Genomic DNA, 21,376 nt, shown 5'->3' on the forward strand with positions numbered 1-21,376 from the left:
AAGTATCATACCTTTGGGGTATATGTAGGGTGGGGTAAGAGCAGCTTAAAAAAAATTAGCTTGGAGTCAGGACACCAAAGCAGGCGACTAGAAGTCTAGGGAAGACTGACCTGTTAGCAGTTTTGCTCTAGGTGTACAAACAAGAATGTAAAGAGGGTATACCAACCTTGCGCATTACCCAAGGGATGTTTATTAAAATTCAAAAGATGGAAACATACTCACCCACTTTTTTTGTGTGTATATTTCCATCTTTTTAATTTATCAGATTCCGATAAGCCCCCCCACCCACAGACCCCCACAAACACCGGGCTGGGGTTGTGGGGATGAGGCCCTTGTCCTCATGCGGGTGGGGGGCTTATCGGAATTTCAACATGGGGACAAAGTGCTTTGGGGGGGCTACTCCAAAGCACCCTCCCCATGTTGAGGGCATGTGACCTGGTACGGTTCAGGAGGGGGGGCGCTCTCTCGTCCCGCACCCTTTTCCTGCAGCCTGCCAGGTTGCTTGCTTGGATAAGGGTCTGGTATGGATTTTGGGGGGACCCCTATGCCATTTTCTTAAAATTTGTGCAGGGTTCCCCTTAATATCCATGCCAGACCTGAAGGGCCTGGTATGGATTTTGGGGGGACCCCCACACAATTTTTTTTTAAAAATGTTTGGTTCGGGGTTCCCCTTAATATTCATATCAGACCCAAAGGGCCCGGTAATGGTAATGGTAAATTTTAAATTCGTTTTATCTATATTGCCGAGACTCAACAATTCATTACAGCCGCAATCAGTTTTAAATGACTTTTTTCCTTTAGAAATGTAATTTTGCTGTTATAAACACAGGAAAACTGCGCCATGTTACAGGCATACTATAACACCCCCCAGGCATGATATTTAAAAGAATATGTAATTTTTATTGTTTCTCTATTAAAATCACTGATCCTGAAAAAACTGCAGTTTTTAAAACTTTTTTTGCATTGAAACATGTCCCCTGGGGCAGGACCCAGGTCCCCAAACACTTTTTATGACAATAACTTGCATATAAGCCTTTAAAATTAGCACTTTAGATTTCTCCCATAGACTTGTACAGGGTGTTCCGCGGCTTTTTGAATTTGCTGCGAACACCCCAAATTGTTTGCAGTTCGGTGAACAGGCAAACAGGCAATGTTCAAGTCGAATATAAGCCTTTAAAATTAGCACTTTTGATTTTTCATGTTTGTGTCCTATACACTTTAAAGGTGTTTGCGTGTTTGTCTGAATTTTTTTGCCTGTTTGCATGTTCTGGTGCAAACCAAAAACCGGGGGAGTTTTCGGCTCATCATTACCCTTGACCCTTGGAGGCCAGCAAGGCCTGCGCATGTACTGCGAGCCATAGAAATTCCACACTTCTTCCATTGCCATTACACCACTGTTGAGCACAGGAGATTTTGTTTGACCTATTAATTCACACCTGCAATAAAGATGCAGGGGCAGAACCATTGAGAATTAAGTAGGATAGCTCTAATGCTGTGTACACACGGTCGGAATTTCGGCCAGAAAAAGACAGATGAGAGCTTTTCACCGGAAAATGCGACCGTGTGTATGCTCCATCGGAATTTAGCTGTCCGAATTTTCGCCAGCCAAAAATTTATAGCATGTTCTCAATTTTCCAGACGGAAAAACTTTCAATCGGTAATTCCGATCGTGTGTATGCAATTCCGACATGCCAAAAATCACACATGCTCAGATTCAACTACGAGACAGAAGCTATTGGCTACTGGCTATTGAACTTCCTTTTTCTAGTCCTGTAGTACGTGGTGTACATCACTGCGTTCTTGGCGGTCGGATTTTGGTGTGACCGTGTGGAGGCAAGACATCTTGAGCGGAATTCCGTCAGAAAAACCATCAGAGCTTCTTCCGACGAGAATTCCGATCGTGTGTATGCGGCATAACAGTCAGCAAACCAGTGGGGAACCTTTTATTACATGCATGAGTGTGTTACTGTCAGCAACATGATACATGGGAGGCTATATGTGAAATCCTGGCAGCCCTAATGTCCTCTTCCATAGCTTATGTTGGCTATGCAGGAATTCATCCCTGATAGAGATTTATAAACTTGACTAACAATAAGGGTAGTTATTATGTAAAAACCCCATCATCACATTATATTCAACAGATATTACTTTTCCTATTAGTGTTAAAGAAAACCAAATTTTAGACATGGGTTACCTCATTAATGCGTTCTTAATATTGTCCCCTGGGCTTATTTACGAGGGCGGTGCAAGGTAATGATGAAGTGAAAAGTACTGTAATAAAAAGCAACCAAGTTAACTATTCAAAAGTTCATCCTATTTAGAATAATTAAATATATGATGATATGGCTTTCTGGTCCTCATTATATATACCAGTAAGTAAGTGATATTATGAGTGATATTATGAATATTATGTGGTCTTATATATGGTGGCAGAATAAATCTTATAACTATTCGTATTTATTTACAAGGTGTCTTATGCAATTGGTGTGGCCCGTCCATTATCCGTTTCTCTTTTCACCTATGGGACCTCTGAAAAACACGAGAAGGAGCTACTGGACGTTGTCAATAAGAACTTCGATCTGAGACCTGGAGTCATTGTCAGGTAACAATGAATAAACCATGACTAGATAAAATGTCTCTGTGGCTGACAGGAATCCAGGTGCAAAAAAGCTAGAGAAACTTAATGCAAATAAATCTTCATGACCAGATGGCTTACACCCATGAGTCCTCAAAGAGCCTAGCCAAGTTATAGCCAGGCCATTGTTCCAAATTTTAAGAGCCACCTTACTGACTGGAATGGTAACCACTGATTGATGAAAAGCAAATATGCTACCGATATTCAAAAAAGGGTCAAGGAGTATTCCAGGTAATTACAGACCAGTCAACCTTACATCAATAGTATGCAAGATATGGGAATGAATGGTAAGGATACAGGGATTATACTCAAGAATTTGCCTGTTAAAATGGTTGAATACGTAACAGCCACCATGGTTTTATGAAGGACTACTCTTGTCAGACCAAACTATTACATTCTATAAAATAGTGAGCAGTAATTTAGGTAGAGGAAGGCCCACAAACAAAAGTTACAAGTTAAAGTGTTACTAAACTCACAACAGTAAAATCAAACTGTATATGCAGTAAAGCATGCTTGTTATACTGTGGAACCTAAGGGGTTAATCCTCTGCATTGTGTAAAAAGGCTGTTTGATCCTGTCTTTGCTGTTCTTCCCCTTCTTCCTTAGTGCCCAAACCATTTCCTGATAGAACAGAGCCTTTAGGGGCAAGCTGCTCATGCTCAGTTTGGTGTGTATTGCTACATAGGTTTTTTTTTCTTGGGAGAATGCATGTGATCAGCTTAGGGCCAATCAGCACTGTCCAGACAGAGGGTCAGGAGTCCTGCATCCTCATAGAATAATCAGAGTAGAAGGAAAACTCCTTCTACAAGTTTTACAAAGACACTGATAGAAGCCACAAGACTGCTCTAACTTCTGATGAGAAAAGGTATTTAGCAGTTTATATTTACTAAAACTATTGCATATCCATGTTCTGTATACCGTGGGAGATCAGATATAGTGAATGCAGAGTCCTGGGTTTAGTAACACTTTTAGGTCTATTGACATTGAGAGATTTTTATTAATCTGGATAGAAAACTGGTTACAGGGATACGTCCAGAGGGTAATGATACATGACCTTTTTTTTAGATGGTCTAAGGTTGTGAGGAGAGAGCTCCAGGGTTTGGCCCTGGAACCAATTCTGTTTATCTATAAATGATATAGAGGTTAGAATAAGTAACTCAATCTCAACATTTTCTGATGATACCAAACTACAGTATATAATGCAATACTTTAATAGCAGGATATTGAATCTCTACAAGAAGACCTTAATGGGTGGGCAGATGAGGTTTATTACTGTAAAATATAAAGTTATGCACTTATGCATGAAAGCTACTCATTATGAGGTGCTCCACTGGGGAAATCAGGGATGAAAAGAGATTTGTGGGTCCTTGTAGACCACAGCCTTAGTAGTAGCATGCATTTCCATACCGCAGCCAGCAAAGGCAGCAGACTACTATGCTGCATTAAACATTTACTCATGAGATGAATCTATAATTTTACTTCTTTATTAACCACTTGCTTACTGGGCACTTAACCCGCCTGGCAGTATTCCCGAGTCTGGCTCAGGGTGAAAATTTAGTACCATTAGCGGTAACCTCGAGCCAGACTCGGGATCGCATCGCTGAATCCAGGAAGAGGTTACTTACCTTGTCCCCTGGATCAGCGACCATCCAGCGATGTCCCCCCGCAGTGCGAGCGAGCTGTCCCCCGCTCGATCTATCACATCGCCGGGCTCCGTTCCCTGCGAGAGTTGCGACGCACGGAGACTGAGAACGGCGCCAAATTCAAAAAGTGAAACACACAGCATACATACAGTATAATGTAATCTTACAGATTACATTGCTGTATGTAATTATTTCACATCCCCTTTGTCCCTAGTGGTCTGCTCAGTGTCCTGCATGCAGTTTTATGATATAAAAAATGTTCTTTATGCCTGGAAACAGCGATAATAAATTGGAATCAGAATTGAGCGATAGCGATTTGTGGGGAGATCCGTCATCAAATACTGAAAAGTAATGACAGTGACAATTCTGCAACTGAGCAAATTTCAGTGTTTTTGATTTGAATACATTATTGAATATTGTTTATTATTGTTATATTATTATTTGGTATAATTATTTATAGCTACCGTATATACTCGAGTATAGGCCGACCCGAATATAAGCCGAGGCCCCCAATTTACCCCCAAAAAACTGGAAAACTTATTGACTCGTGTATAAGCCGAGGGTGAGACATGGCTGTCCATCCCTGTGTGTCCGTCCATCCCTGTGTGTGTGTCCGTCCATCCATCCCTGTGTGTGTGTCCATCCATCCATCCATCCATCCATCCCTGTGTGTGTGTCCGTCCATCCATCCCTGTGTGTGTATCCATCCATCCATCCATCCCTGTGTGTGTGTGTGTGTGTGTGTGTGTATTCATCCATCCCTGTGTGTGTGTGTGTGTGTGTGTATCCATCCATCCGTGTGTGTGTGTGTGTGTGTGTGTGTGTGTGTGTGTGTGTGTGTGTGTGTGTGTGTGTGTGTCCGTGCAGCCTTGTGTGTGTGTCCAGCCTACCTGTGTCCCAAGCCTCCGTCCCGAGCCGCCGTCGTCCCGAGCCTCCTCTGTCCCGTGCCTCCTCTGTCCCGTGCCTCCTCTGTCCCGTGCCTCCTCTGTCCCGTGCCTCCTCTGTCCCGTGCCTCCTCTGTCCCGTGCCTCCTCCGTCCCGTGCCTCCTCCGTCCCGTGTCGTGCCGATGGATCGCCGCTCCAGGATCGCCGCTCTTCTCGGCGGCCATTCTACAATTCAAAAGCCGCGCCTCCGTCCTCCGCCTGTGATAGGCGGAACACTCAATTTCCCAGCAGCCTGTGTTCCGCCTATCACGGACATCCTCTCATACTCGTCCGTAGTATGAGAATGAACGGATGTCCGTGATAGGCGGAACACTGACTGCTGGGAAATTCAGTGTTCCGCCTATCACAGGCGGAGGCGGAGAAGGAGGCGCGGCTTTTGAATTTTAATGTCCGCCGTCTGTCTGCTCGATACGCTGATCGAGCAGTCAGACAGCGGTGACTCGAGTATAAGCCGAGGGGGCACTTTCAGCCTCAAAAAAGAGGCTGAAAATCTCGGCTTATACTCGAGTATATACGGTATTTATTATATTATAATTTATGATTTCATTTTTCAAACTTTATCATACCCGGGATGTCTACTAGACTCTGGTTTGGACAGATTTAAGCAAGTTATTCCTAAGAATTACAGGACTACAATATAAAACATCAAATTTTCATGCAAAATAATTGTACCGCTTTCAGCACCTAAAATCTGAAATAATCATACTGCCAGGGAGGTTAAACACCCCTCCTGCCCAGACCAATTTTCAGCTTTCAGCACTGTCACTCTTTGAATGGCAATTGCGCGGTCATGCAACACTACCAAATTAAATTTTTATCATTTTTTTTCACACAAATATAGCTTTCTTAGGCTTCATGCACACGAGACGCAGATGCAAACGCTGCTGGACACATGTTGAAACCGGCGTTTAGAAACGCACGTTTTGCCGCGATTTTTACCGCGATTTAGCGGCGTTTTACCACGTTTTACCGCGTTTGCGTCTAGAAGCGTTTAGTTAAGCTAACATCATAGACCCTCCCCAGCTCAAAAATTAACTATTTCAGCAATTTTGTGAGACCAGAGTGAGTAGCAGCAGCTGTGAGAGCTGCAGTGTACTTGTATTTAGCGTGTCACTTGCCACGGCACCTGCCACAAGTTGTGGATTGTCCACTTGCCACGTGACTTGCCACATCACCTGCCACATCACTTGCCATGTCATCTGCCACAAGTTGTGGATTGTCCAACTGCCACGTCACCTGCCACAAGTTGTGGATTGTCCACTTGCCACGTGACTTGCCACATCACCTGCCACAAGTTTTGGATTGTCCACTTGCCACGTCACTTGCCACAAGTTGGGGATTGTCCACTTGCCACATCACCTGCCACGTCACCTGTCACAAGTTGTGGATTGTCCACTTGCCACATCACTTGCCACCTGCCATGTCACTTGCCACAAGCTGTGGATTGTCCACTTGCCACGTCACTTGCCACGTCACCTGCCACGTCACTTGCCACGTCACCTGCCACAAGTTTTGGATTGTCCACTTGCCACGTCACTTGCCACGTCAGCTGCCACGTCACTTGCCACAAGATGTGGATTGTCCACTTGTCACATCACCTGCCACATCACTTGCCACATCACCTGCCACGTCACCTGCCACAAGTTGTGGATTGTCCACTTGCCACATCACTTGCCACATCACCTGCCACGTCACTTGCCACGAGATGTGGATTGTCCACTTGCCACGTCACTTGCCACGTCACCTGCCACGTCACTTGCCACGTCACCTGCCACAAGTTTTGGATTGTCCACTTGCCACGTCACTTGCCACGTCAGCTGCCACGTCACTTGCCACAAGATGTGGATTGTCCACTTGTCACATCACCTGCCACATCACTTGCCACATCACCTGCCACGTCACCTGCCACAAGTTGTGGATTGTCCACTTGCCACGTCACTTGCCACATCACCTGCCACATCACTTGCCACGAGATGTGGATTGTCCACTTGCCACGTCACTTGCCACATCACCTGCCACGTCACTTGCCACGTCACCTGCCACGTCACTTGCCACGTCACCTGCCACAAGTTTTGGATTGTCCACTTGCCACGTCACTTGCCACATCAGCTGCCACATCACTTGCCACAAGATGTGGATTGTCCACTTGTCACATCACCTGCCACATCACTTGCCACATCACCTGCCACGTCACCTGCCACAAGTTGTGGATTGTCCACTTGCCACGTCACTTGCCACATCACCTGCCACGTCACTTGCCACAAGATGTGGATTGTCCACTTTCCACGTCACCTGCCATGCCACCTGCCACAAGTTGTGGATTGTCCACTTGCCACGTCACCAGCCACATCACCTGCTACAAGTTGTGGATTGTCCACTTGCCACACCACTTTCCACGTCACCTGCCACGTCACCTGCCACAAGATGTGGATTGTCCACTTGCCACGTCACTAGCCACATCACCTGCCACAAGTTGTGGATTGTCCACTTGCCACATCACTTTCCACGTCACCTGCCACGTCACCTGCCACAAGTTGTGGATTGTCCACTTGCCACGTCCCTTGCCACGTCCCCTGCCACAAGTGGATTGTCCACTTGCCACATCACTTGCCACATCACCTGCCAGAAGTTGTGGATTGTCCACTTGCCACGTCACCTGACACAAGTTGTGGATTGTCCACTCGCCACGTCACTTGCCACATCCCCTGCCACAAGTGGATTGTCCACTTGCCACATCACTTGCCGCGTCCCCTGCCACAAGTGGATTGTCCACTTGCCACGTCACTTGCCACAAGTTATGGATTGTCCACTTGCCACGTCACATGCCAGTCACCTGCCACAAGTTGTTGATTTTCCACTTGCCACATCACCTGCCAGGTCACTTGCCGCGTCACCTGCCAGGTCACTTGCCACGTCACCTGCCACAAGTTGTGGATTGTCCACTTTCCACGTCACTTGCCACTTCACCTGCCACGTCACTTGCCACAAGTTGTGGATTGTCCACTTGCCACATCACTTGCCACCTGCCATGTCACTTGCCACAAGTTGTGGATTGTCCACTTGCCACGTCACTTGCCACATCAGCTGCCACATCACTTGCCACAAGATGTGGATTGTCCACTTGTCACATCACCTGCCACATCACTTGCCACATCACCTGCCACGTCACCTGCCACAAGTTGTGGATTGTCCACTTGCCACGTCACTTGCCACATCACCTGCCACGTCACTTGCCACAAGATGTGGATTGTCCACTTTCCACGTCACCTGCCATGCCACCTGCCACAAGTTGTGGATTGTCCACTTGCCACGTCACCAGCCACATCACCTGCTACAAGTTGTGGATTGTCCACTTGCCACACCACTTTCCACGTCACCTGCCACGTCACCTGCCACAAGATGTGGATTGTCCACTTGCCACGTCACTAGCCACATCACCTGCCACAAGTTGTGGATTGTCCACTTGCCACATCACTTTCCACGTCACCTGCCACGTCACCTGCCACAAGTTGTGGATTGTCCACTTGCCACGTCCCTTGCCACGTCCCCTGCCACAAGTGGATTGTCCACTTGCCACATCACTTGCCACATCACCTGCCAGAAGTTGTGGATTGTCCACTTGCCACGTCACCTGACACAAGTTGTGGATTGTCCACTCGCCACGTCACTTGCCACATCCCCTGCCACAAGTGGATTGTCCACTTGCCACGTCACTTGCCACGTCCCCTGCCACAAGTGGATTGTCCACTCGCCACGTCACTTGCCACATCCCCTGCCACAAGTGGATTGTCCACTTGCCACATCACTTGCCGCGTCCCCTGCCACAAGTGGATTGTCCACTTGCCACGTCACTTGCCACAAGTTATGGATTGTCCACTTGCCACGTCACATGCCAGTCACCTGCCACAAGTTGTTGATTTTCCACTTGCCACATCACCTGCCAGGTCACTTGCCGCGTCACCTGCCAGGTCACTTGCCACGTCACCTGCCACAAGTTGTGGATTGTCCACTTTCCACGTCACTTGCCACTTCACCTGCCACGTCACTTGCCACAAGTTGTGGATTGTCCACTTGCCACATCACTTGCCACCTGCCATGTCACTTGCCACAAGTTGTGGATTGTCCACTTGCCACGTCACTTGACACCTGCCATGTCACTTGCCACAAGTTGTGGATTGTCCACTTGCAATTGCAATTGTTTAAAATATTTTTCTAATGGTTTTTCATCATTTGCAATCATTTTTGAGATTTTTAATGTAAAAAAAAGGTCACCTTTAAAAACGCATATAAACGCAAACGCGGCAAAACGCGGCAGCGGCGTTTTGCCGCGTTTTGCCGCGTTTTGCGTCTGAAACGTGGAAATTTTTGCTTCTGAACGCATTTTTTTGCTTCTGGAAAAACGAGATTAAATGCAACTGCATAAAAACTGAAAAAAACGAGACTGTGTGCATGGACACATAGGATAACATTGAATGAGTTCAGGGGCAGTTGAAAAAACTGTCCAACTGCATCTGAACGCGCGTTTAACTGCGTCTCGTGTGCATGAGGCCTTATGGTGGTATTTAATAACCACTGGGGTTTTTATTTTTTGCTAAACAAACAAAAAAATACATAGTTTGATATAAAATTGTGAAAATTTTTCTCCTTCATTGATATGCACTGATGAGGCGGCACTGATGGCCTGCACTGGTGGGCACTGATGGGCACTGATAATTGCATAGAAAATGAGCCATCAAGGAGAACATCAAGCTCTCCAATGTCATTGCCGCCAACATCCCAAAATATATGGATAGAGAGATCCCCTGACAGAAAGATCACAGTACCCCCCCAGTACAGCGGGACTTTTAAGGCAGACCAAAATATGGGCAAAAAATATTACAAATGTATTCACTAAGACAATACAAAAAATTATTTGACCAAAAAGTATAAAAATCCATATATATATCAATGCGTGAAATCATACACATAACCAACATTTTTTATGGTCTTATATGTGAACTCCAAAATGCCTGACATGTTTCAGGAAAACATTGCCTTCTTCAGAGGCATATCTAAGGAGAACAAATAGCTGTAATCATCTATTTATATATGAACAAAAGTAGTAAGAGTGAGTCTCACACCAAGAGTTTATTAGCTGTGTGTAAATATATATAAAATGTATATCAAAATTGTTGTCTGCAAGAATTATTGATGAGTCACCACACGGAAATGCACAACCAAAAATGCCAGAGACCCATAGATGGCCCGCATCGAACCCGCTGGAGGAGCACCCTGTCTCCACATGTGGCATCTGGGCAGTTGAACTTTGTGAATAAATTTGTAATATATTTTTTACATTTTCATATTTTGGTCTGCCTTAAAAATCCCGCTGTACATGGGGTTACTGTGATCTTCCTGTCAGGGGATCTCTCTATCCCGATGGGCACCAATAGGCACAGATAAGGTGGCACTGAAAGGCACAGATAAGGTGGCACTGATGGGGACAGATAAGGCAGCACCTAAGGCCACTGATAAGATGGCACTGATGGCCACTGATAGGAGGCACTGATGGTCACTGATGGAAATTGGTAGGTGACACTGATGGGCACTGGTAGGTGACACTGATGGGCAGCACTGTTGATGAGGCACTGATTGGTGACATTGATAGGTGGCACTGTGAGCACTAATAGGGGGCACTGTGGGTACTGGTAGGTGGTGCTGGTGGGCACTGGTAGGCGGCACTTTTGTGCACTGGTAGGTGGCACAGGTGGGCACAGATGACCTGGCAGCTGCTCTCCTTTATCGGCAGCAGTGTCCCTCTAACAGCCGGCGGTGATCGGCTTTTTTTTTTCACCTTACCCTATCAGCATGAGGAGAAAAAAATTACCGGCTCTGTTTACATCACACGAGCAGCTGTCATTGGCTGACAACTGATCACATGGTAAGGGGTCGGGATCGACCCTTTACTCCGATCTGTGATCCAACGAGTCTTATGGACTCGCTGATCACAGAGCGTGCCTCGCCTGCCCTGCAAAGTAGGTCTGCACTGTAACCGGCATTTGGCTATAGCACAATCTGAAGCGGTTAAACACTGGTTCAGTTTCATTTTGAATATGCGGTTCAGTTTTGGTCATCGATCCTAAGGAAAGATGTCATTGAACTATAGAGAGTTCGGAGACCTGCAACAAAATTTGTATGAGAAGTGAAGGACCTACTTTTTTTTAGCAAAGGTTACAGATATTAAACTTATTCTCCTTGAAGAAGAGGCACTTAGGAGTGGATATGGTTGAAATACTATATACATTTTTAAATGGTGACTACAGTATTAGGAATGAGCTGTTTAATCTATGGACACTGAAGAAGACACATGGCCACAGCATGAAGTTAAACAAAAGGCGTTTTAATCCTAAAGTTTGTAAGGGGTACTGTCAGAGCAATGAAAATGTGGAAATTCCTTCCACAGTTAGTAGTATCGGCTAAAAGTGCAGTCAGCTACCAAAAACCTTTATGCCTCATTCACATTGGTCCTCCTGCATTTAGCTTTTTTAAATGGAGGAGAAGTGATCCGAGAAGTTTAAACTATAAACAACTTTTGTGCATACCAGATACCCTTTCCTGCATTTAGATATTCCTGCTTTAAAGTAGGTTTTGCTTCATTTAGCCATGTTCATAAAAGTCTGTTGACGCAAGGCAGTGAAATATTTGATAATGAATAATTATAACCCACAAGAATATTTCATGTAATTTAAAGTTTTAAATTTGAAGTAATGAAACTTCAAGACTTCTCTAACATATCAATAGACACCAGTATGGAATTGGCTTATATAAAAGTTAAAGTGGTTCTAAAATTTAAATATTTTTTTACCTTAATATATTCCTTGCACTAAGGTAAAAAAAAAAAAAAAAAATGTTTTAGCACTTGCTATGACAGAGAAATTCTCTTCTGGGGAGAAACTCATATGAATGGATCTAGGTACAGTACACAATAAGGTGCTGCAGAATAATCAATTAAAAAAAAATATAAATTAAAAATTCCAAGCATCCTGTGACTTTGACCTTACACATGTGGGGGATATAATATAAAAATAAAGTTGCGCTGCAAAATGTGAAATGATAGTGATGATCACAATGAACAATGAAAAAAACCCTCACAATAAAAAAAATCAGATTAGACCCATCAAATAAATTGTCCTTTCTGGTTCAAAATGTAATAAAACACAAAATAATACTAGTGTCCTTGATAAAAATACTGCGGATGAGAAAAATATTCAGATGAACCCCGGCAATGTTGTTCAGCAGAAAACAAATCTTTCCAGTGATGGGATCTAAGGGTCCTTACCGGATCGGTGGGACTACCGTATGAGCGGAGTCAGCTAAGCAGGCAGACACAGCCCTCTGCGAGGACAACTGGACCTTCTGTGTACACAAACTCCGCTGACGAAATCCGGAAGTAAGCGAGGGGACACGAACAGTGGTGGGCGGTGCACTGGTAGATTGACATGCGAACTCACCAATCGCCACTGTAATACAGCGTGATTCTCCAAGAAGAGATCCAAGGTTCCTCAGCCGAACAAGTGGCAGCTTATCAGCTGATGAATCAGCTTATCTAAAAGGCAAAAAGAACCACACACTTGGACCGGCTGGCCACGAGTGTGGGTAGAAAGGGGGAGAAAAAAAAACGGGCTCCAATAGTGAATTACCGTTAAGGTCAAAGAGTAAATTTTAATGTGTAAAAAAAAAGGAATAGGGGTTTTGCCCACTAACGGCCACAATACATAATAATATTGCGCAAGAAAAGCATTATAAAAAAATGGTTAAATAATAAAATCAAGCTATAGAAAACATATAACACCCATACATAAGGGTCACATGAAGCGTGATGGTATCTATATATTACGCCCGACATGTTTCGTAATACCTTGCATCCTCCTGGAGCACAGGTGATATGTTGAGCCATCACTTAAATACATTCAGGCCCTGACCAAGCCTCTCTTTCATCCAGGCGCCATGTTGAGACTCCCATTTTACAAACCTAGCCTTGTTATCATATAGGCGCCATATTGGGACTCCCAATGCTAAACCTTAACACAGGAATGAACCCGACAATTAGTAAATATCATTAAAAAAAGTTAACTAAAAAATTATGAGAATAAATACAATTCAAACTACAAGTCCCAAAAGCCCATGGGTCTTCTACATATTTAAAGTAAGTTCCCAATTATATGGACCCCTATATGTGGGGGACATGTGTAAGGTCAAAGTCACAGGATGCTTGGAATTTTTTTCAAATTTTTTTTTATTGATTATTCTGCAGCATCTTATTTTGTACTGTACCTAGATCCATTCATATCAGTTTCTCCACAGAAGAGGTCTCCTTTTGTAAAAACCTGTATGCTCACATCGCATGTACATTATATTATTGAGTTTATATTTGTTTTTATTTTTCAGGGATCTAGACCTGAAGAAGCCTATATATCAAAATACTGCATGTTATGGTCATTTTGGCAGAGAAGATTTTCCATGGGAAGTGCCAAAGGAGCTGGTCTTTTAACCAATGCTATAGGAACTAATAGGACCATTCTCATTCAGGAATTCCATATTGTTGTATGTACAGTTGATTGAATTGGCTGAAAATAGAAATGAATACAAATGTGTAGCTCTGGAAGTAAATAACTTCAAGTCAAACCTAACACTTTATCTACTTCACAATTCCTTTTCAGCATGCTGAAAAATTATTATTTTTTTCCTCCATTTGGATAACAGCAAACCTAAAATAATTTCCATTAATTGACATTAGCACAGGAATTTACAGAGCTGGCACCACGAAATGAAAGCAGGAAGTAATTGCAACCATGATAGGTGGGCACACCTGTAACATTAAAGAATTCTGAGGAATTGCAGAGTATAGTCTAACAGCAAAGTCGATAACCCGTCTCATATTTTATACAAAATGCTAATTTCTCATTGGAATAATTGAGTGCATTGTAAACTAATAATCAGAAACAAAAAAATTCCCTGCTCACTTACCAGCCAGACTGCAACAAAACCAAATTGACCTTGTCTAACTGTTCATGTTAAAAACAAGGGATTTATTTGCACGCATTTGCAAACATATGTGTAACCTGCAGTGGCCATGTCAAGGCACCCCAGTTTACTGTGACCCTTACTCTAATTTTGAGAGTCTCCCAAATTGGGGCACATATATAGCAGTTGGATAGATTAAGGGCAGGTGTGTCTGGAAGGAACTGACCCCTCCTTAAAGGCATAGGGACGCATGGGACACCCCGCAAGAGCACAATGGCAGCTGAAGGTATCCCGTGCGTACTAACAAATGGCAACCACCTCAACATGTAACTGCCTCCGCAGCAAGGAGCACATTGAAAACAACTAAAATTCCCAGCTCAATTACCAGCTAGCCTGCAACAAACCAAGTTGACCCTAACGGTTCTCATTGAAAACAAGGGGTTTAGTCACATATGTGTAAGCCACAGTGACCACATCAAGGTCTCCCAGTTTACTGCAGTCCTAGCTACAATTTTGAGAGTCTCCCAAATTGGAACACGTACTGTATATAGCAATTAGATAGATTAAGGGCAGGTGTGCCTGCATTGTAACCTAAACCTCTACAATGAGAAAGCAAAATTAAATATGTACACACAATCAGAACAGACACAGAAAACTTTAGACAGAATGAAGCCTCCGAAAAAATTGTGTTCTTTCATTCATTTGCAATGACAGCTGCCACTGGGTATCACAGTAGTCATTGGCATTTGGTTGACTTGTAAACAGTCTCACTCAATGCTGTGCCAGACTGGTAATTATTTTGTAATATGTATCAGTATATTTAAAGGGAAACTCCACTTTTGTGGTAAAAAAGCAAATAAAAATAATAACATAATTTAGAATTGCTACAGAAGCCATATTGTAATTGAGTTTTAATAAAAAAAGACCTTCCCTTTTCAATCTGCAGCTCTGTACTTTTCTATAAATTTCAATGCAATATGGCATCTAGAACCCAAAGTGTGTATATAAGTGTACAAAACTTCCCCAGATGCGTCATTTCCTGCTTGTGTGATTGGCTCACTGATTTTCCCAGAAGTAACACTTAGCACTACAAATGAGACTTTAGGCATCCTATGCAATAGGAATTTTCATTTTGGTGAGATTATCCCAAAGGGTTAGTTACTTCTAAAGGGAAAGACTGGTCCCTTTTAGAGCACTGCAAGTGCCTCAGCTGATTAATTATGAAAATGTCTCTCCCATTCAGATTTACTCTGCACATTGGGAAAAAAATTTAAAATTCTTGCAATGTACATAGATCACTCAGAGAGGATTGTTTTTTTTCTCAATAAGAGTGGAGATACTCTTTAACACACATGTGCATAAACATCAACCCCCCCCCCCCCACAAAAATAAAATCTATTTGGCAACAGGATTGTTTGTCATTTACTCTAGGTATTACTATAATGTTTATTAAATTACATGCACATATATTAACAAATTCTCAAACACTATACAGAGTAGATGAAATGCCTCATATCTGTACATGTCCCCAGCAAAGCTTGACATCTCTGCCTTAATAGTAACACACACATAGGCACAGTAAGACCAATTCTAAGAACATGTTCTACCAAGAAGCATCTTCCACTATAATCATCTTGGATGTAATTATCCATAGGATCACAATGTAGGTATAAAAAGCAGTGCTTTTTGTTGTACTAATAACGAAAAGTTGAGACCTTTGTTTTTTCTTTCTGCATTGTAAACCTTTAATGCAAATTATTGAAACATAAATGACCAATCAGCAGGGAATGAGTATTTTAATGCTGCTTAAAGAGTAACATTTAAAATACACAATCCCTTTAAAAAAACATGCTTGAGGATGCCTTAAAACTTGCAAGTGAAGTAGAGCACTTGTATGATGTACTTAACCAAAAGTAACAAAAAATAAAATAAAAAAATTGCGAAAAAAAGCAGTGCTTTTGTTAGATTGGCCAACTAATATGCCAACATAGAAACAGCAAATAGTCTTTCAAAATCTTATTGGATAATAACCACAATGCACTGGGAGCATTCAATATAGTAAACTCCTATGGATTTCTCTTTTTAACTGTCAAGGTACTGTTGTGGAGGTGGGTGATGAGTGCAGGCACAGCAGATACTCTGGAACACTTATCACAACAGGACACAGTGCCCACAACCAACAGATCTAACAACACATCCAAACCCTGAAGAGGTATAATGAATTGTGTATATTTTATGTCATATACCTATAGAGTAAAGTGATCAGTGTACTTCAACCAGCTGAAGTTTCCAACACTTTCTATTCATGCATGGTGCTAATTACCTTCCTCTGCAATGTTTACATACTTTTTGAAGGAACTCACTTTGAGGATCCTCAATGAGTTAAGCTGCCACGTGCCTACTCATCACCAACAAGATCTAGTACTGCCTCTCATGTACTCTACAAAAGAGCAGCTGTAAAATTGTAAGCTAGTTGTTCTATAAGCAGGCTGGGGTAAATACTTAAATTGTTGTTGCTCAGAGCATGGCTTCCATGTAAAAAAACACCAACCTTTATACCTTTAAAATGAACCCTAAACACTTGACCCTAACATTTAAACTTGCCATCGATCTTTCTTAAACCCTTAAATTGAATACCATCTAACCCATCACTGAATATGGAAATAAACCCTAACCTTAATCCTTAACCTAAAATCCCCAACCCTAAACCAGCCAAACCCTTTACCTAATCCAAAGCATTAATTAGGCCCTAAAAAGCCAAACTTAAAGCATATTTTAAACAAAATGTATTATATTGTAGCTTACAATCCTGAAATGTGGTGGCTACATTCATTTACTTTATTTGCCTTTTTTTGTTTTATGACCTGTACACACAGTCGGACTTTCCGACGGAAAATGTGCGATTGGATCGTGTTGTTGGAAAATCTGATCGTGTATGGGCTCCATCTGACTTTCTCCGTCTGAATTTCCGACACAAAGTTTGAGAGCTGGATCAAAAATTTTCCGACAACAAAATCCGATCATTTTAATTCAGATCGGATGTAGACAATTCCGATGGAAAAAGTGCCATGCATGTGCTATTGGCTACTGGACCATTTATAGTCCCATTGTACGTGTTCTACGTCACTGCGTTCAGAATGATCAGATTTTCCAACAACTTTGTGCAACCGTGTGTATGCTAGACATGTTTGGGGCAAAATCCGTCGGAAAAAATCAAACGGATTTTGTTGTCAGAAAGTCAGACCGTGTGTACAGGGCATTAAAGTGGGCCCGCTCTATGGAGGAGCAACAGAGTATACCTTGGGCAGCAGCTTTTTCAGCCTGTGGAGAGAGCAGTTTTAGATAGACTAGCAAATTTGAATGGACTTGACTAACAAAGTAAAGCCTAACTCCAGCTAACACTTTTTAAGCAGTTGCAACAGCATAAAAGGATAAATGTTTTAGATAAATGAATAAAATCTGACCATTACAGGCACCCCTGTTAGTGTTAATTGGTTTGTTTCAACCCTCTAACTGGCATTTTTGCTGGTCAGCTTGGTCTGTCAAAAGAAGTTGAAAAAAAAATTTACTGGCTGGATCACCAGGTACAAATGAAGGAAAAAAGTCACCCCAAAAATGAAAACAACTGCAGCAACCTAATTTAAGGATTGGTACACTGCACTACATTACATTTTTGCTCTGGGGTTTAGATACACTTTAATGAATCATTTGAACTATAGGTGCTGAAACAGTGACAAGATCTCATTGCAGAAAACAGTGATTATCATAAATAACAAAAAAGTGAAAATAATTCATAATCAAATAACATAAGAAGTGAAAAGTCCATAAATCATATAGAATAAATTAATATAAAGTTTGTGCAAACTAAGGAAGTTCAACACCAAACTACCAAAAGGTAGGAAAAACAAAATGTGCCCTTCAAATCCACATGTGAATATGCTTACAAAAGCCAATATGACTCTCTGTACAGAGAAGTCAGGAAACTGTATCAGCTGTGGTGACACGTCAGAATAGAGGAGACACTTGTAAACACACAGTTCTGATGAGCCAGGGAAGAAGAAGAGGAGCCCTCCAACTTCACACAGGGCAGCTGCTGGAGGCTAGCTTCTGAAACGGAGGAACATCTGCCCGTGGAGACTGACTGGAGGTAGGCTTGTGCAATTCGTTTCGTAATGAATCGAAATTCAGCCGAATTTTGCATCTTTCGGACATTCGGATGCATCCGAATGTCCGAATAAAAAAATAACAAATAGCAGCGAATACGGAAGAAATATAACGAACGAATTCGAATGATTTCGACATGGTTTGGTAATTCTTTAAAGATCTAATGAAACAAAAGGTCAGCTCCAAGTAAATCTTATAGTCCAATCAGCTAATTAATTTTGTGCCGGAGGATGGATTACTGGCAAAGTGCATTCCTGAGAACTGAGTTAGAAGGGTGTTGTATTGTATTTGAGCTGAGGAGAAGAGACGTTGTCATTGTGTGTGTTAAAATATTCAATAAACAAATGACTTTCCAAACTACGAATCATTATCACGAATGTATATACATACATAAATAGCGAATTTCAACTAATACGAACGAATGAATTCGACACTCTACAAATAATAACGAATTATCCAAAAAATTATTACCGTAACATAACGAATATAACAGAACGAAATTATGTATTTTTTTACGAATGACAACAAACCAAAACTAAACGAAATTTTCCGTTGTGCACAAGTCTAACCGGAGGATCCTGGCTAGAATAGTAAGGGCTTACTCATCCAAGTGTTTCCTGACTTTTCTGCACAGAGTCACGTTGGCTTTGGTAAGCATATTCACATGTGGATTTGAAGGACACGTGGTGTTTTTCCTATCTTTGGATTTCAGAGTTGGGATCCACTGATGTGAATACTTGTGTTGCTGTTTCCAGGAATTAATCCTGAATTATCCCATTTGGTGTTGGACTTCCTTGGTTGGCACAAACATTATATTCATTTATTCTATATGATATATGAACTTTTCACTTCCTCTGTTATTTGATTATGAAATGTATTCACTTTTTTTTTGTTATTTATGATAATCACTAGTTGCACATCTATATCTATGTTTAACTTTATTTGGGTTAGCACGGCATCTTACAAAGAATATTTAAGTTATGTATGCTATCCTATACATTTTTTGCCGTAGCTTACCTTTTCATACATTTTTTTAATTTTTTTAACATTTACGTGGTATCTCTTTATTTTTACTTACGAGGTATCCTTGTCCAGACTCAGCTACTACTACTGTGCAAAATTTTGCTACAATAGTCCTTTTTCCATTAATTTTATCACATCCGAAAATCAATAGCCGCATACTATATAATAAAATAATTACAGCCCTCACAAAAGTGCATGGATCATTCCATTGAAAAAACTTCCAAAAATAACAATACAAATGAAAAATATCAAGCAATCATGTTGAAATATTGCAAAAGTCCCAAAAAAAGGTGCTTAAGTGCTTCAATCCACATAAAGTGCAGTAGTGCTCCAAACTTCCACTCCGTGATGTGGCACCCCCACTCACCGGATGAAATGGACCCCTAGCTTTTCAGTCTAGGGGTCATACGAGCCGTCAAGCTGTAAAGCTGGCCAGGAATGGCGACTCATAAAAGGTCCAATGGAGATCTCCTGTAACATAAAGATCATGAGTTGGCAAATGCACCTTTTATGTTCCTGTTTCCCTTTGGGATGTATTCTCTGTTCTTCCTGTCCCCATTAAACACAACAAGAGGTGAGGAATTCTCTGCAGCATCAGATTAGGTTATACAGAAGCGGTAACCGCATACTAACCCATAAACTCAACAATAACCCTAAACCTAATCCCTTAATCGTGAAATATTTCATAGACCTAACACTTAACATGACTCGTAAACTAACTAAACGCAAGGGGAAATTTTAATTTAATGGCATTAATAAATTAAACAATGCTATGATATTAAAAATATTATGTATTATATGCTTTGATGCTTGTGTATAATGCAGCAAATGTGTGGAAGTAAGACTATTAAATAAAGATTGATAGTAAAATGTCTACCAGGCACATCCATTGCTGTGACTTCTACTGGATTTTTATTTCATTGTTGTGGTGGAGTTTAAAAATGTCCTATGCACAGGTATTCAAAACTGGAAAAGAAAAAAAAAAGGCCAGAATTTGAGTTCTATCAAAACACATTTCCATGATTTTGAGGCCACCATAAAGGCACTCACAACAGCCATAAATTCCCTTTCTAGTGTATGGACACCTTAAGTCAAAGAGTTAAAATGTATAACTAGAGAGCATTGCAAAACTTGGTTTGCCAAAGGTTCAGTTTGCTTTGAAAACTGTTTATTTTATCTGTAACAAACATTACTTTAGTACTAAAGTGCAAAAATGTGTTTGCTAGATAAAATATTCGGAATGTCGCCATTCATGTACTTGCAAAGGAATCATTAGCTTTTCTGTATTGAACTTTTTTGTGCTTTCAAGGTAAAACTCAGTTTTTTATATATTCAGCCACGTTTTGTCAGTAATGACCTAAAAAACCAGCTGTCGCTGTGTATTGGAATTTGTTTTCATACATGTAATACAAATCTGCAACAAATTGTTTTGTAATTATCCTCCAAGACAGGTTACAATGCTGCTAGTTTATCAATTTAGCCTGTAATAATCTTCAATTTAGAAGAAAACGGGATGTACAAGTTTGTACAATTAATTTGTATCTGCAAGCATTTTTTTAACCACATTTGTGGTGTTAAATATATCTTGCAATAAATGTTTGAATAGCAATAAAACAGTATTTTTAACCATTTTGTTTTTCATCTTTTTTTATTCAGTTTATTTTACTTTACATAATACAGTTTTAGGCTGGGTTCACACTGAGGAACGGAGCGTCTCACAGCAGGAGTCTGATGTGTCGCCATTCATGGTTTCAGGTCCGATTTCAGCCCTAATTTTTGGCTGGATTTAGACCTGAAGCGGACTAGAAAATGCACAGGACTCCTGTGCAATTCATGCCACTCCTGTGCAATTCGTTCCGACGGCAGTTAAGAATTTGCGATCTGTGTTGCTACACCCTGGGACAGTGGGGGATAAATTGGGTAAGGAAGTGGCGTTAGGCAGCATAGCAGGGCCTTTCAGTGA

The 21,376-nt window shown here is 41.7% G+C and overlaps 1 protein-coding gene across 1 annotated transcript in view; it reads left to right on the forward strand.

The window, feature by feature from the left end:
- The window catches only part of MAT1A (methionine adenosyltransferase 1A), a 98,209-nt gene extending 77,167 nt beyond the window's left edge, over positions 1-21,042 (forward strand). Inside the window, exons 8-9 of the mRNA XM_077454912.1 lie at positions 2,469-2,602; positions 13,651-21,042. Coding sequence (XP_077311038.1) covers positions 2,469-2,602; positions 13,651-13,753 — 237 coding nt within the window. The 3' untranslated portion in view covers positions 13,754-21,042. The remainder of the gene's footprint in view (positions 1-2,468; positions 2,603-13,650) is intronic.
- The last annotated feature ends 334 nt before the right edge of the window (positions 21,043-21,376 follow it).

This window comes from Lithobates pipiens, unplaced genomic scaffold, assembly GCF_037356315.1.
Source record: "Lithobates pipiens isolate NorthernLeopardFrog02 unplaced genomic scaffold, aLitPip1_a1.2 Scaffold_25, whole genome shotgun sequence".
In the NCBI taxonomy this organism is placed as follows: domain Eukaryota; kingdom Metazoa; phylum Chordata; class Amphibia; order Anura; family Ranidae; genus Lithobates; species Lithobates pipiens.